The 18,768-nt window shown below is 31.6% G+C and overlaps 1 protein-coding gene across 1 annotated transcript in view; it reads left to right on the plus strand.

The window, feature by feature from the left end:
* The window catches only part of ldbr (lariat debranching enzyme), a 73,138-nt gene that overhangs the window by 32,301 nt on the left and 22,069 nt on the right, over positions 1-18,768 (plus strand). The window contains exons 12-15 of the mRNA XM_080160548.1: positions 1,569-1,734; positions 4,289-4,354; positions 8,860-8,946; positions 18,259-18,313. Of these exons, the coding sequence (XP_080016674.1) occupies positions 1,569-1,734; positions 4,289-4,354; positions 8,860-8,946; positions 18,259-18,313 (374 nt within the window). The remainder of the gene's footprint in view (positions 1-1,568; positions 1,735-4,288; positions 4,355-8,859; positions 8,947-18,258; positions 18,314-18,768) is intronic.

Below are 18,768 nucleotides of genomic sequence, written 5' to 3' on the forward strand. Positions count from 1 at the left end.
GACTTGATTACATAGATGCCTCGCTTATTTCATTAACCTAATCGTACTAGAATCACCTTTAGAAATTTTTAAGTATTAAAAGTTGAAGCCAAAATATCTTTTTAAAACCAACTTGTGCAAAAGGGGTGAATAGAGTAAAGAATGCAGTAAAGAATTGCTACGCTTTCTTAATTTTTTAAAATATTCCAGGAATCTTCAATTAAAGTTTAAACTTGATAGCATGATTCTAACATATTTTTATCATTGATGATAGCTATAATTTACGGACGTAAGTACCAAACCTTAATAAAGATAGGCTTCGCCTTTACAGAAAAAATTATTGTAGATGCTAGCTTTTAGTTTCTTGAATGCGAGAGGAAAAATCAGATTAATGTCTAAGACAAAAATATTTTAAGAATTTATTGTAGATTGACGGGTTATTGAGAATTTGTCAGTAACAAAGCTGCTCTAGGGCTTTGTCACATGCTATATCTCGTTATGAAATAACATTCGCAGGTAGAAAAAGATAATTAACAGTTGACGGTAATAAGGTAGGGGAGAATTTAATTAGACTTATGTCAATTGAGAAAACTGGGCTTATGAAGTTTTATAGAGGTCATAAAGAAAGGAGGGGTGAGTTATATTTTCCCTGGAAAATGTTCTATATCCTACTCATGACTAATGTTAAACTAACCAAAAAATTGTAGAGCATTCTATCGAGCCCATCTGAATATAATTAAGAAAAAAAAACAATTTTTGCCTTACAATATTTTTTAAAAATGTGATGTTCCTTGTTTTATCAATCAAATTTGGAGCCAAGCCTGTTCTGATAAGTTCTAAAGAATACAATGATTTTCACATAATTTTTTATCAATAAAATATGATTATTTTTCTTTCTTTTTCTTTATTTATAACTAGCGGCTGCGCCTCTAGCATCATATTGCTTCGTATTTTAGGGGGTAGGTAAGAGGAGGCAGAAAAAATAGCCAAAACCATCCCAAGGCTTAAATCTAAAAATGAAATAGCCTAAAACCACCAAGGGAATTATGTAAAGCATCTCTACAATGGAAAAGTTGATCGGTTTAAGTAGTTATTTAAATCTTAAGCTGCAGACAAAAAATCCCTCACTACTATATATAATAGGAGGATATGCATTTTTCTTAGTAAACTAAATGTTAAAAAGACCTTTTTATATTTTTTTATAGGGTTTAGTCGTTAGGTATACATTATTAAAGGGAGCTTAGTAAAGCCATGGACAAGGGACTAGGATTCTGACAAACAATTCTAAGCCACTTCTTACCCACTTCTCTTTGGGTACAGAACAAAACACGTTTTCGTGAACATTACGCCTCAAAAATATCCAAATTTCCAGCAAATTCAAATGAAATAAATTTTCTGAATAACGGCCGCTGAATGCAGCTCTTAATTGTTGCGGTTTGTTGGCTTAGTGGCAGCAGCGGTTGAACCTTTGGTTGATTGTCTGCTGCGGCTGCAAATTGTCTGCAATTGTCAGGCATGTTTTAATTGTTTTTTCTGCAAATAATTTAATTGTAACATACAAATACTTCTTTTATTATTTTTCTTTTTAGGTACACACCAGGACCCGGTTGTGGGGAGCGGTTCGACTTTACCCCCACCCCAGAGGAATTGGAGGAAGTTAACCAGCTCTTTGAGGAGGGTTTTGACATCCCCTACAACTTTTCCCAGTCCGTCTTGGCATTCAAACCGACTGGCCAGAAACCTAAGATCTCACAAGTAAGAAAATATTAAAGCGAGGGATTTTTTTATGTAAAGAATAACCATTTTGTCTCATGCGTTATCGCCATTTTTACATTAACATGCAAAACACCGGTGTCCTGGATAGGAAACAGGTTTTTTTTGACATACGTCTCACAAGACCTATGTAGTCATGACCGGGAGACGATGACGGTTCAGTACATGACTTTCGTTAAATCACAGCTGATCATTTTTGTGGATTTTTTTGAAAAATACTTTTTTACCCAAAATTTCATAGTTTTTCCCAAAAAATCTGAATTTTCTCACATTTGCTGCTTAGTTAGCCTAAATTTATGCAAGAAAAGTATAATAAGTAACTTGCTATCACCAATAACAAGATCTTTCAGAATCAATGGAATAAGATTTGTAGTCTAGAAATTGAGCAAGAGTTAATTATTTTGAATTAATGTTCAACAATAAATTTGGGCGTCAGAACTGCTTCTGGCCTCCATAGACTTTCACCAGGCTTTAACATGATTCAATCTATTCCTTTGACTACACAACATAAAGTTATTGCCCTCAAATTTCTTTCACAAAAAATTCTCTTCTATCAATCCACATGTTAAACTTCTTGTTTAAAAAGACTTTTAAGTTACCGTCCCTGTCCTTCAACTTTAACAAGTATGCCTCATAATACTGTCCACTAAACAGGGTACCTCTCTACACCCTGGTATAGCCAGACCTCTATTCTAGCTGGCTGACATGTTTCACCCAGCCTATAAATCTTGATGGAAGTCAGTTTAGAATTCTGACCTTGTTTTTTAATCAACAATTTCACACACTTTTGACTCTCTCTTCAAAGTTCTTGTCAACTTCCTGTTAAGGTACTTGTTTGCTATTGAACTTGTTGCTTGAGTTTTTGCCATATAAAGGGATAACCTCAAGATTCAGAATAAAATTTCAAGTATTCTTACTTTTTAATTCCTTTGGTTTCCTATGAACCAGCTACTGTCATGAGAGATCTTTCCATGGGTCTTTAAGACTCCCTTGCCTTAGTTACTTCAGCTAAGAGCTCATATCCTCTCATTCTCTATTACTCACCATGGTTTCCACCTACTCTGCTGATTGAAAGTCAGGTGGGTCTATGATTCCAAATTTAACACCACTTGATAGACAAACTGCCCTTTATTTTTGCTTTGCTAATCCAACATTTTGGTCTTCCTGTTTAACACCTTCCTAGGTCCCTTTACTACTGGTAGCTTTTAGGAAGGGTAGTATTGATCTGCTTAGGACAAAGAACTTGCCTGTGTTTATTTTCAAATTGGATTTTAAAGTTGCCATTGGAACCCACACTTAAATAAAATCCAGTTATGATCATGTAACCAGCATTCACATTCACTCTAGTCATAAGCTACTATTATTTTCTTCAAGCTACGAGCCAAGTGCTTTCCTGTCAGTTAGCTGCTCTTACATTTATCAACATAATGTTTGAATACACTAACTTGCAAATTATCCATCCAGCTTAGAGTGAATCCAATGTTTATCTATAATCATTCTGTAGGTTCACCTATGAAAACCTTCCATGGTTCTCACTATGACATTTAATCAGTAGTAAAGACAAGCAGTGTGTACAAAAGTGATAATCCCACTTGTTAAATATATTAACCTTCTGCCAAGCTATTTTGAACCAGGGACTGGTTGTATATTCAATTATAGCCTGATATATGGTAATATAGGACTTTGAACATGGCAACAGTGTTTATGGATATATGTTATACCCCGAGCAGATATTGTTTTGATGTTGAGACATCAAATCAGCCAGGAACCAATATTGAGCAGGATAACTTGTTAATATTTCAAGGAAACTTGGAACAGAATCATTTCTGTTTCTGAAGCATGTTTGTGTTAACTTCATTAGGAACCTCAGAGGGAGGTCTTTTCATAGTCTGAAACCATGTTTTAACAATATAATATGTCGTGAGGCATGCAACAGGGACATGAAATATTTTTTTAAAGTTAATTACAAGAGCTGTTTAGACATCAATTCAAATATTTACTTTAAATAACTCTTATTTCATTTCTAGACTACAAATCTTAGATTATTCAAGATTCTTAAAGATTTTGTTATTGATGATAACACAGTCCTTAGTTCAGCTGTATTTATTTTACTTTTCTTGTGTAAATTAAGGTTAACTAAGCTGCAAATGTGAGAAAATTGTGATTTTTTGGGGAAAAACTATGAAAATTTGGGTATAAAAGTAATTTTCAAAAAAATCCACAAAAATAATCAGCTGTGATTTAACGAAAGTCATGTACTGAACCGTCATTGTCTCCCGGTCATGACTACATAGGTCTTGTGAGACGTATGTCAAAAAAAACCTGTTTCCTATCCAGGACACCTGTGAAAAAATATTCTATATGAATTCGGATTCTGAAAAAGTTTTGTGCATCTATTATATGACCAACATTGATAGCCTTTTCCTGATATTTTGCTATTTAGTTTATTTCTTTTTGCTTTGATTCTTAAGGATTTTGTCATTCTTGTTCACTTTTATCTCATCTAATTCTACATGGAAGTTTTAATAATTTTTAGGTTCAGCAACCGCAAGCAACTGTAAACATCCAGACAACTCAATTCTGTCAGAAGTTGGGCATTCAGGCAGGGGGCACACACATACATACATATCATAGAGAGAGAGGGGGGGGGGGGAACAATGGGCTGTTTATTACACTAGACCCCAAAGTTTTATAGTAACGCTTTCTTATCCGTCGGCTTAACAACTTTGGGGACTTTTACTGTATTTTGATTGGTTGGTTTATTAAGTTGATTGTTTTGACCACTAATTTTAATCTTCAGAAGTGGATATTTTGTGTGTTATCATTGGGGATGTACATCAATTTATCGGCCATTGTTATTTATCCCCTTTAGATCCCTGCACACATACATATAGACACAGGATTTTAAAACGTTTAAACAGCTTTAACAAACAGTTTTTGATTTAAAATAGCATTTGGTCGCTAATGATTTTATGCAATTAGTTTTATTTTGAATTACAGACAAGCTTAAATCACAGACACCCACAAAAATATAAAAGCTTTGCTACTACTTAGGATAATCCTTCTTGTTATCTGTACTTAATTTTCAATTTTGTAATTCTTTTCGAATAAACTTTATAAACCTCTCTGTCTGACCAGTACTTAGTGCATTCATGTTTTACATCGATAAAATTATTTAGAATACTGTCTACATTACATTTATTCTCAAATATTATATATTAGTTTGGGTCGATTTTGGACATTTTTATATGAGACATTAGCGGGAACTTGCACATGATTTTTATGAGTATAATACACATCTGGATGGTTTAAAAGGGGGGAGGCGAAATTCTCGCCAAATTAAAATATGAGAAACAACAGGAAAGTGGATGGCTACTAATGCAGGAGAAGAGAAGTGTGGTTTTACTAGAAGTATAATGCCATTCATTTAATTTGCACTTGACACTTAATTTTTTTTGTTAAGTGTCAAGTGAAAATATGAGGGAAATTTTTTTGAAACAACAGTTAGTTAGTTTATCTCAGATGATTCAAAATTGTCTAGTTTGACGAGAAAAGGCAAAAAAATTTTGGCGGGAAACTGCGGTTTACGGTGGGAGCGGCGGTTCCACCACCGTTTCTTCACAGTTCCATATGATATTGTACCTCTCTAAAGCAACTTCCATGCCAAATCTAAGAGCTGTAAATCCTTATTTATTTGAGTTTCTTTGTCTTTTAGTTTTGGTTTCAAAAAGTGTCACTTCCGCCCCCTCCCTTTATTTTAAGTTGGCTTTATGGTACTCTCTGATAAAGCCTTGAGGAGTAGAATCCAGAACCTAGGTACATTTTAAAATATTTCGTTCCTTACCTTAGAAATTAATGAAAAAATCTTTGAAAGTTGGCAAATTCTTGAAAAAATCTAAATTTGGTGTTTTTTTTATTCATTTCTAAGGCTAGGATTTTAGACTTAAGATAAATTTTAAATCTTCCAGAGGTGTATTATACTTATAAGCAGCGTTGCGGAGCCGTTTGATTTTGGTGCGGCTCCGGCTCCGTGGAGCCGTCTGTGATGATAGCGGCTCCGGATTTGGATCCGGCTCCGACCTAAAATCAAGAAAAACTCCAGCAAAATATGGCGGCTCCACGGCTCCGCAAAACTGCGTATAAGAATCATGCACAAGTTCCCTGTAAGGTCTCAGAAAAAAATGTCCAATATCAACCCACCCTAGTCTATATAACTGTTAAATAACTGTCCAGATAAAGAGTGACCCGTAACTTAAATTGAGCCAATCATTTGTAGCTAGTTCCAAATCACTATTTATCCCAACTATGGAGACATTCGACCCTTTCAATGCACAACCTTTATCTAAAGGTTTAAACACAGCATTTTAATGAATTTCCCCCTGTTTTGGATGACAAAGAAAGTATTACAGCAAATAGAATAAGAAATTAAATACTTCTTTTTTTCTAATAAAAAGAAATTAGTCTTTGGAAGTAATACTAATCTATTCTGTTGAACTGTAAAAAAAACTCTTATTCAAAATTTAGATAGCCTTATTTTGATTATTGAGAAATCTCAAAGTCTTGCATAATGATGAACATCTGCTTATTCCAGCCATTTCAGAATTAGCTACCTGATCCACGTAATCTACGTTGTTTCTGGATTAAATTGTTTTTTTGCTCAATTATTCACATTCGAAATTCTAAATTGAATTTTTAAAAACAATTTGCAACATTTACCAATATAATAAAATTTAGGGATTGGAATATGTTCTTAACATCTTCATTTATTAATTTTTTTGTACATAATCTATCTGTGTTTGTGAGTCTGTCTGTCTGTACCAAGTATCTTTCTATCCTCTGAGAACCAATATGGTTGCTCTATCAGAGTGAGGCTTTTTATAGGTTATGAGAAGGGTTTTAATTATTTTGTGGGAGGTTTCTTTAGAAAAAAATGTCTCAACCCATAATTTTTTTTATTTTAGTTTACTTATTCTATTTAAAACTAAAATTAAAATGGGTATGGAGATCAACTCCTTGCCCCTAGAGGGGCGTAGCCACTAGTAGGAAATTAAGCTAATAAAAAAGATGTCTAACTGACAATGTTATGAAATGCCTAAACATGCCCTACAGAAAGAGAAAATATAGTTTACACAAATTTACAAAAATGTCTTTTTATTTTTGAATGGACTATCATACTCAGTTGAGCTACTCTTAATAGTAGCTGTATATAAATAAAACATATAGAAATTCTACAGTAAAGATCTTTGAAAGATCCTGTGGTTTAAGAAAAATAAGATAAGTCTTTACGTTAAGTAAACTGCAGTTGTTTTCAGGACATTTATTTTTCCCTATATTTCATGTTATAAACCTACAGATATTTATAAAATAAATCCGTGGGTTTTAAACTGGAAATAAAACAATATTTTATAACCCCGTAAAGAAATATTATGTGAGAAGTTTCTTTATGGAATAGTTGCAAGAATAAAAAACTAATTGCCAAGAAAAAAATACATTTTTAAAACAGATTAGTTAGCCTCTAATGGCTTTTTCATAGAAGATATAAGAACCCATAAAAAGAATTAATTTAAGGAGAACAACCTATTACGGTTCAGCGGTTAGTGAGGTACATCGGTACAGACAAACATCATGTTACTTTTACATAAGAGATAAGGTTTTTTTTCTATTTTTGCTTTTCCTAACTTTTTATAATTTTGTTTTAAAAGGGGATAAATTTGAATTAGCGTGTCTTATCTCACTCAATTCTTGGTTATTTATTATCACAACATTTTGTATTAAAAATAGTGTTTAAACTTTAAAGTAAAAAAGATTGGGAGCTTAAATAAAAGAACATCCGTAAAAAGAACAAAATTAGTTAGATGATTATTTAAAACATTGCATTAAGAATCATAATGCATGCACTAACAAACTTTTTTATTTTATTTTGATATTTATTTTAGGTCAAGTAGCTAATAATTAGGTTTAATTCCTGTTTGGTTAGTTTACCCCAAAAGGGCTATAACATCGTTCTGAAATATTTGAAATATTAGGAGATAGTTTACCAAAAGAAACACTTTTTTAATAATGTTTCTATTCTATATTTGATGTTCATTAATGAGCAACTATTTTTTTTTTTTTTTTTTTATCGATATGAAATAATACCATATTCGGAAGTTAATGTAAACCAGTGGAAAAGTTGGCGGCTAACTCTTTTTTTTTATCTACTTAATTCTAATAATACTTATTTTCTTTTAATTTTGAAAGGTTTTAGTCTATTTTCTAAAGTTTGTATAAATGTTAATGGCCAATAAATATTGGGATAAGCTAGGATAAGTGTGAATAAATTCAGATACCGAGTAAAACAGGGTTTAACAGATATATTTCCATAAATAAACTATCTTATTTTTCCAAAGCTTGTTGCCTATTCTTGATTTTGTGTCAAAATTAGATTTATTTGCTTCTAGTTCTGATTGTTTTATATCTCAAATTACAAGAACAAAAAGTTACATTTTCCTTCACCTATAAAAAATTATCTAAAAGTGCTGAAAATGAAATATTACATTTCATGAATAAGTTTTCTATGTACATTTAGTTAATATTGATCTTCCATTTCTGATTAAATAGTTAAGATTGAAACTGTATTCATTCTATGTTTTTTTTTTCTGTTTTGAACTAAAATTTTACAGTTTAGGTATGAAAGACAAATTTTTTTTTCTATAGTTTAGAACCCCATTAAATTGTGTGGAAATTAAAGCATACATCCAGCTACTATTATTAAGTATTTACAAAAAAACTGAATTACCAGGATAACAAAGAAAAAAAAAACATTGGTAGAAACACGGACTAAGTGAGTTATAGAGCAGTTGTTTCGAGAGAGAGAGAAAATGCTATTAATAATTTTTGTTATAAATCAAGTAACCTTTATATAAAATAAGTATCTTTGTCTTTTAAAGCATGATAGACAGATAGACAAACCAAGAAATCGTCAGAGGAATCATCGCCCAAAATATTAGCTGTCTATTTAATTTAGCAGCAAGAAAATTACATTCCCATCATAGCGTTACAGACGGACAGACAGACAAAGTGACTATTAAAAAGGTTTTGTGTTGAAGTGCCCCCGTGCATGGTCAGGATCCCATGGCTCTGTTAGTTGGAACCTCCAGAAGTTCAAATATGGCCGCCTCCGCCTTCAAATTATCTAACTACATCAACGAAAAGGCAATACATAAAATCATTAAACCAAAAAATATTCAAAAATCATAGTATATTAAAAGATTTTAATGAATTTTGAAGAAATATGTTAAGTAGTGTTCGGTTCTTTTTAATCTAGGGATCCTAGGACAATTTCATTGAATTTATTTTAAAATAAACAAAAACAGTTTAGGGAAGGCAGGAATATTTTATTCCTTCCCTCTGACATTGATTTTCAGTAATCTACTTAATGGGAAATTATATCCCTATTTTCAACTGAGGGTTAAGGCCCTCCACCAATACCACCCCTTGAAAAAAAATATCGATTTATTTCACAACTGATAGGTATGTTTGTTTCTTTGTTTAGTTTTTTTCATATCTTTGTGCTTCGCTATTGATGTTGTCATTTGGACGTTTTTGTAAAAGTACATCCAATTAGTGTAAAAAATATAAAATTACGTCTCTAAGCGGTATGAATGATTTAAACACAAATTAAATCAATAGTACTTAATAAATTTCCTTTACTTTTATTAAATAAAAATTTATTTTTCCAGTAGGTAAATTAATATATAATATTTTAGGAAAATTTTAATTAAAAAAAAAAATTAGAATTTTGATTTGAGTTTTAAGTGACAAAAAGCAAGGCTGATCTTGTAAGCCGCACTTGATTAGTAAATCGCAGCCGCCTGTTTAAAATGTATAAATTAAAATAAGAAGCTTTGAGTATTTAAATTGGTTTTTGTCAGGCATTATTGGCTAAATATTATTCTCTTCAGAAGAAATATTCCTTCCAGGAGAAAAGAGAATATTTTTATTGAATAAATAAATAAAGGAGTTTTAGAGATGCTTTTTATCTAGTAATTCTGAAATTCAATCAAATATCAAATGTATAGAGAGATAAAAACTGAATTTTTCCAGAATTTTATTTAAGTTAGGAAAAGTAAAATGAAAGGTTTGTACACTCGTCTAGAAGTGTATTTACTTTTATTTGAAAAAGATATCCTAATACCAGGAATAAGGTATAACCAACAAGCAAATTAATTCAGAAATTGATTTGGGGGGCAAAATAACGCAACCTTTATTAAATTGCCTTTTTCAGCTGTCGTTGGGGGGCAAAATTTGTATTTCACCATCGATAATGTAGGTAAATCGCGGCATTGTTTACTTTATCAATAACCAAAACAATCTTTTAACAGCAGACAAGAATGAATTATAAGAATGAAAAGGACTGTCCACAGGAAGTTTTTTTTTAATTTTAAGCATACTATATTAAAAGAATTAAGATCTAATCCTTTTAAAAAGTTTTAAAACATTAGGTTATCCCACCCGTTTTTGTGCTTCTTTAGTGGTGGCTGTGTAGTTTTCTCTTATTATTTTTGCCTCTCATGGCGCTATATACCACCAGCAGGATAATATAATAGAGGTCAAATTTTTAAATGGATTCAATTGCTATGCTGTCAATATAAAATCCGAACAGAAAGCAACAAGTTATATGAGTAAAGTTAAAGTTATACTTTTATTTCTTTTTTTTGTATGGTACGGTCCTAATTGAGAGTACAAATTCAAGTTTTAGATTTGTAATTTGAATAGATAGATATAGTAGATTTAGATGGTCATTATGACCTCTTATTCCATGAAACTAAACAATGAATTTCTAAGCAGACGAAACCTTTTTGTTTATTTATACATAAATAGGATTTGTTCCATTATTACAAACCATAATTTTTTTTGGCTATATAATTTCCTGAAAGATATTTTATCATTAGAAATTAAACTATGCACATCTTATTATATTTGTTTTCTTATATGTTTCACTTTTAACGAAATTAAAGAAATGCTTTATCCTAAGTTTTATCTGTTCATTTTCTAACCATTAATTAACCTGATTATTCCTGTTGGCTGATTTATAGATTATGTATCTAGATTATATTTAACATTGAGCACCCAATCAGATATAACCATTAGTGTGGCCCAAATGAAGGTCTAAATCGCTTTTCAATGTGCGGAATGTAAAAATAGGTTATGTATTGTTTGTAGATTTTAGCCCTATAATTGATTTTAAGAAAAAATCTATCGCTATCTCGCTAAATGCATATTTATTTTCACCTTTTCTTCATCAAATTATGAAAGCCTTCCACCAGATATAAAGCAAAACATCAAATTTTCTGTCTGTTTGTTTACAAACATTGAAATAAAATATTAAAATCACCAGGAATAAACATATGAAGAAAGAAAGTATAAAAATTTATTTATGTACAATTACAATAATTTGGGAAAGCTAATTCATACTGCAAAATCATTGAAGAAAAATAATTAAAGATGAGCCTTACTCTTTATTCCTGGTTTAACAAAAAACAGTCAAATTATTTTTTGCAATATTAATTTTTTTATTAGTATGTTTTTTTAAAAGTTGAATATGAGAATAAGTATATTACATATTTTTTTACCTACATTTATTTTTTTATTTAAGTAAATTGTCTCTTTATTGGCGACAATGTCTGTTGAGCCATGAAATTTATTAAAAACACTTTTTCCTATTTTATGTCTTTAAAACGTATATTTTTTTTGAGTTTTTCATCATTTCTCTTCTCATAAGACTAATATCTACTGTTTTAGTTCAATTTCGTACACAAATGATCAATTTAAATAAAACAATGTTTTTAGACGTTTTTCGGAATTATTCGGCAGGAATGGCGGTTCTGCCTACTTTTTATAATTGCTTCATATTTGAACTCTTGTTACATTATTTTAGGTTGGCAGTTCTTTAATTATTTCTTGTTAAAATCATGAAAATATGAAGTTTTTGATAAAAAGCTTAAGATTGAAATTTCGATATAAATTTTCATTGTAGAGAGGTCTAGTTTTCACAAAAAGGTCTACATTTGAGCCGGTAACAACTTCAAGGTATCCGCAAATTGATATGGTAAAGATTTAAAAATTCATGTTTTTTTGGGCCAGTCTAATAACCACGTACCTCACCATCGCAATGGATATAGCATACATGGATATATTGACAAGGGAAAATGTGTCGTCAAAATAGGTTGCTAATATGCAGGGATCTAAAGGGATATAAGACCATGACAAATAAATTGATATATATCCCAAATGATGCTACACAAAATAACCTCTTCTGTATATTACAATTAGTGGTTGAAGCGTTTGGACATTTAACTTTATGAACCAACCAATCAAAATTCAGTAAAATCACTAAAGTTGTTTTGCCAACGAATAAGAAAACGTTATTATGAAATAAGACTTGTGTAATAAACAGTCCAATGGGGTCTCCCTCCCTTCTAATATGGTACTCATTTATTAGTCTGTTCGTTTATCCAGTAGGAGGGGAGGGGAAAAGGTCAAGAAGGTGGAAGGTGGGTTTTGTTATTTTATCCAGCTGACAGTGGATTTTTACAACAGTAGATGAAAATCTGGTGCAACATCCATGTAATAATATATCAATTACCATAGTTGGACTGTTTTGATGCTAAAAATTGAATCTTCCAAAAAACAGGTTTTAAGCAAGTATGGTGAAATAGGGTTAAATAATTAATTCGCTTGTTGGTTATAGCTAGCTGTCCTAATACTAACCTTTCCCTCCAACATAAATATTTTAAAAACCTACAAAAATAATTTATATTAATAGCATTGGTATCATCTTTCTGAATTCGTAAAGACATTTTTGGCTAAGAAATATTTTGAATATTATTGTATTTTGGTATTATAAAAATATTTTGTTGCAGAAATGGTTAGGATTAATTTTCAAGAAATTGCTTTTTTATAAATATTTTAAAATATAGGTAAGGCTTAATTGAAAATTAAAGTGCTCCTCAAATATATATATATCACACAGATTTCAATTATTTTTTAAAGTTTCAACTTTTATTTTAACAATATTTCTCCCTTTTTTTCATATTTTTATTGCTTTACCTACCTATAGCTTCCTTAAAAGTGTCTTAATTTCAAATTGTCAAAATTACACAATAGCAAAAAAAGGTTACGAGTGTTAAATGTGTTTATTAAAGTGCGTGAAGTTTAGTAAGTTTGTGCTGTAGTAATAATTTGCGGAACTTAAAACAAGAAACAAAAACATGATTTTCTGCTGAATTTATATTTCACCTTGCATACCTATTTGGTGCAAGGAAATATTTTGTGTATTCAATATCTATATATTTTCATATTTAGTTTGCTAAGGATTATTAAAAGAGTAAACTATTCTATTTATAATGTGTCTATATCTTTCCAAAATGCTTTTAAACAATGGGCTTTTTGTTATCCGAGATAGTAACGTTTGAAATGTAAAGAATTAATTGAGTAAACCTGAAATATAAGGGGTGCACCTGCATTTGTTTGTTAAAGGCTTTTTGTCACCTTTTAGGTGGTCAGTGACCTATAAAAAGTTTTACTGTAAAGGAATTGGTTCAGTGGTTAGAGTTTATTCGCTAAACTGAGACAGACAGACAGACATCCTGTTTCTTTTATACATTCGACATATGTAGGTACTTGCTTTGTGTCACATGGTGATTGTAAATTCAGGTATGTAATAAGTTGGTTATATACTTTTCAGCGTCCTGAACCTTTTAATAGCCCTCTAAATAAATATGGAGTGGTGTTTCAGTATTTTCTCCCATTTCTGAAATTTTTTTTCTGGAAAATTTTATAGTCGCCTAAATTACTGAAGGTAATCTTATTAAAATTGGAATTAAGATGGAAACAACTTCTCTCTGAAAAGTTTATGTTGATGTCGACAAAAACAATAAATTTCAGTGGTTTCTCTTTCAGAAGTAGCTCACATGACAATACTAGTTTCTATCTCATAAGTTTCATTATATGAACAATTATATACCAAGATTCTATAGGAATCCTCATTATCTTGAAAAAAATGCTTGAATTCTAAAATAAGAGGCATAGTCATCAGGCTGTTTTTTATTTGATGTGGATATTGGATAAAGTCTAGTCAGAAAATGGTTTATACTTTATTGGAATTATTTTTTGGGGGGGGGGGGGTAAAAATTTTTTTTATTGCATTTCTCGCCGAATTAGGCAATTTGGAATCATTTGAGACCATGTTATTTTTTTCAAAAATTTTTCGCCTCTTAGTTTTAAAGATAATTGGATGAAATCTTTTTGATTGTGTCACTAATTACCCCAAGTTTTGGTATCTTTAAAAAAAAACGGCAGCGGGACCGCCGCTCCCGCCGTCCGCCGCCGTTTTCCGCCGCCACCAAAAACGAAATTTTTTATTGCATTTCTCGCCGAATTAGGCAATTTGGAATCATTTGAGACCATGTTATTTTTTTCAACATTTTTTCGCTTTACAAGCAACCTTAGTTATTTTTTTCAAATTCTCGTTTATGAAGGTATATCTTAAATACAGTATGCTACTCTCTTAGTTTTAGAGATAATTGGATGAAATCTTTTTGATTGTGTCACTAATTACTTCAAGTTGTGGTATCTTAAAAAAAAAAAACGGCGGCGGGACCGCCGCTCCTGCCGTCCACCACCAAAAAAAAATTTTTTATTGCATTTCTTGCCGAATTGGGCAATTTGGAATCATTTGAGACCATGTTATTTTTTTCAAAATGGAAAACGGCGGCGGACGGCGGGAGCGGCTGTCCCGCCGCCGTTTTTTTTTAAAGATACCAAAACTTGGGGTAATAAGTGACACAATCAAAAAGATTTCATCCAATTATCTCTCAAACTAAGGGAGTAGCATACTGTATTTAAGATATACCTTTATAAACGAGAATTTGAAAAAAAAGTCCCCCCGCAGGGTTGGTTGTTAGGGGAAAAATTTTTGAAAAAAATAACATGAACTCAAATGATTCCAAATTGCCTAATTCGGCGAGAAATATAATAAAAAAAAATTTTTGGTGGCGGCGGAAAAGGCGGCGGTCCCGCCGCCGTTTTTTTTAAAGATACCAATAGTTGGGGTAATTAGTGACCCAGCCCAAAAGATTTCATCCAATTATCTCTAAAACTAAGAGAGTAGCATACTGTATTTAAGATATACCTTCATAAACGAGAATTTGAAAAAAATGACCAAGTCCCCCCGCAGGGTTGCTTGTAAGGCGAAAAATTTTTGAAAAAAATAACATGGTCTCAAATGATTCCAAATTGCCTAATTCGGCGAGAAATGCAATAAAAAAAAATTTTTACCCCCCCCCAAAAAAAAAAATTTTTTTTTTTGGGGGGGGGGTGGGGGGTCGACGATAATTTTAAAAGTAACTTTGGCCCCATAGAAGCTTAAATCCAAAATTAGCTCCCTCTAGCTCTAAGGGTTCTCGAGTAAACCCCCCCCCCCCCTGCCCAAATGGTCCTTAAGCACATCCTCCTTTACATCTCTGAATCTCTACATCTAGTTTCTTTTTATAATGCTTTTTCGTTCGTTGTATGGCTACTCTTTAGCGCTGATACAACACTCCCCACCCCCTCCCGTTAAATGAAAATAAAATAATAAAAGGCAGGATAAGTTTTTTGCATGTTTGTTTATTAATTTAGGTCAGTTTGGTTATATTTGGTAATGGGTAACCCCACAGGTTAAGGCATAAGGGGAAAAAACTATCCACCCCACCCTGATCGTATTTTATTTTATCTAAAAAAAACTTCTTAAATACAGAATACTGAGGTGAATTCTTAAAGCAAATCTATAATCAAGTACTAAAACAGAGGTGAATTCTTAAAAAACCTTTTGGCTCACTGCCTCACTAAAATCAGTGAGGATCGCAGTGAGGCAAAATTATCCCCACCTAATTTTAGAGAGCCTCACTAATTTTAGTAAGGCAGTGATCCAAAAAGTTTTTTAAGAATTAGCCTCTGTTTAAGGACATACTGATATTTTTAGTACTTGATTATAGATATGCTTCGCTTCAAATATTTTACCTTATTGTAATAGGAATCAGTACCCCAAAAATCAGATTAATCGGATGATTATATCATATGAAATTGTTATTAGAAAAAGTTAAAAATCAAAATGTTTAAAATAGACGAACGAACATTCTGGTAACGATTATAGAGTTGCTACGCTTTCTAAATCTGACCTAACTACTACAGGAATCATCATGCAAAGTTTAAAATCTATAGGACAATTCTAACAAGCCTAAATTATTGAAAAAAGCTATCCGTTACGGACAGCGATGCGGAGCCGTTTGATTTCTCTTTTTAAAAGCAAAGCTTTTCTATAATTAGGGTCAGTCCGTTCGTACTTCTAGGATGGATAGCTTTTTTTTATTAATTTAGGCATGTTAGAATTGTCCTATAGATTTTAAATTTTGCATGGTGATTTCTGTAGTAGTTATGTACGATTTAGAAAGCGTAGCAACTCTATAATCATTACCAGAATGTCCGTACGTCCATTTTAAACATTTTGATTTTTTATTTTTTTACAACTAATTTTTATGTGATCGAATTATCCGATTGTTCTGATTTTTGGTATACTGATTCCTAGGACAACAAAGTACAATATTATAAGTAAAGCAACTCTATAATCAATTCCTAAAAATGTAAGTATGTCCATAAACATTATCCTGTATCAAGAAGTTTTTCAACAAATTTACCCACAATTTTGCTTTATTTATTTTCTAATTTTTCAGTTTTAACACTATACAAGTGTTAATGTCCGTTTGTCCTACCGTTTCAGGGCTTTGCTTTTATGGATGTTGTCATCCTTGTTTAAAAAATAAAGAGGTGGTCATCAGTGCTTTACCGGCTTCTTGCAATTCCCTAGAATGCTACCTATAATGGAGTTTACAACGGACATTATAAAAATTGGAGTAGATGCTAATTAATTTCAAGAATTGCTTTCCTTTTTATAAATAGACGCCGATTTTGCTTCACTTAGCTAGCGGAAGAATGGGCATTGGACATTTTAGTATAGCTTCGCAGACAAAAGTAGTATTAATGATCAATTATAGATTTATCTACATATTCTATTGTTAGATATCTAATACTTATCATATTCTTATAAATATTGTAGCCACTCTATAACTAATTCATCTGTTTGTACATAATGATTATAAATTGCATTGTTATTTCGCTTTTTTTTGCTTCTACATTTTATACTTGAGGATGTGCACTTGGTAACTCAAGTGAAACTAATATTTCTATAAAAAAAATTGATGTTAATAAACATGAAAATAGTGTTTACTAATTATCAAATACCAATATTTGCCGTTCGAGAGAAATATATTTTTTAATTGGTCAATAATTATATTGTTCTTCTTTGGTAGATATCTGGGTAAATCTTGACCTCCTTTGTTCTTGCCTATAACATTCTATACTTCTGCTTACGTAATACTATATATCAATTAATTCTACATATGATAATTTTAAGTAGCGTACCTGCTCTGTACATATAGTATATCCCTATGTTCGACCTACCGACGGGCACTCGACTTACACCATCAATCAACTCAATTCAGTCTCTACAATCACTGCGCATTTTTTTCTCTTTGATTTTTATATTAGTACCTATTGTATTATAGTTTATTGTTCTTTTCAATTGTATAATATATAGATTCATTGTTGTTGTTGCGCTATTTATAGTAACAATGTCCTAGTATGTCTTGTATTACTAATGACTAAGTAATCATGTATTATACAAATATTCATTTTATATTACTTCTTATCTTTCAGGACATGAATCTTATAATAGTTATTTCTCGCATCGTATTATAAACGGCTTTCCGCAGATATAGAAAGTACAATTATGAGATTAAAACTAGTTTTTTTAGCCCCGAGGTGCCGGAGGCACCGGCTAAAAAACTGGTTTTAATCTTATGATCGTACATTTCTATATTCGTAGAAAGCTGGATGTAATACGATGCTAGACATAGTTTTTTCGTATGGATGAGAACCGGTTCCTATCCACCGGATTCGAATGAATACGAGAAAACTGATAATATTTCTGTTTTAATATTATTGGATTGTATATTATACTGGTTTCTTAGGTTTAATAAACACGGGTCTGTCATCTTTGGCTGAATGAATTTAGGGGCTTGTCTTGATTGGATTGTACTACATTAATTTATCGTTCATTGCCTTGTCCATTTAACATCTCTGGGTGGTTGGAACAACCCCAAAACGAAATTCAAAAATATTTTCTCCTTTTCTTACCTTTATCAAAGTTTTATAATTTTAAATCCTTATTTAAATGTAACAGGATGCCTGTAATTGTGTACCAAAGGATCTCACTACCTCCTGAGCCAATTGATTCTCCTTTACAGTGTAGCTTCTCTTAGATCCTGGGAAGGTATATTTGTGGAAGGTTGCAAACACCCTCTTAATAGAAATTGCCCCTGGAAAAAAAAATGTACCTAAAGAATATTGATTTTGTGTACTGCGTAGGAGACAAATATGAGCCTGAACTCAACACTCAATCCAGATGAAATCTCAATCACTGAGGAATACAATTATTACAATTTTTATCAAAACTATCATACTTGATGCCTTTTGATTGCAGGATCCTTTTCGTAAATTCTTAACTGTTTTTGGTGATTATTTGCGCCTGTTTTGTGCCAATGCATTCTCCCTACACTACTATTAATGTTGCGCATCGAACATAGCAGCATTAGCTACAATGGCTAACGCCTGAAGAAATGATAAAACAAAAGAAGTTTTGGTGGCGGCGGAAATCAGCTGGGTCGGTGGTACCTTCGCCGTATTTAATGAAAGAATTGTCTTGCTTGGGTAATAATAACAGACTTATTAAAAAGGTTTGTATGAACAAAAAAAAACATTTACACTGTTATATTAATTGTATGGATTAGGGAATTAGGTTAATGGTCTAATATGGTGTCATAACCTACTAAATTAATTTTATAATAATTTATCTTTAGCTTAACATATGTTTCTTAG

The sequence above is a fragment of the Acartia tonsa genome, chromosome 5, assembly GCF_053477335.1.
Source record: "Acartia tonsa isolate MP-2025a chromosome 5, ASM5347733v1, whole genome shotgun sequence".
Taxonomy (NCBI): Eukaryota; Metazoa; Arthropoda; class Copepoda; order Calanoida; family Acartiidae; genus Acartia; species Acartia tonsa.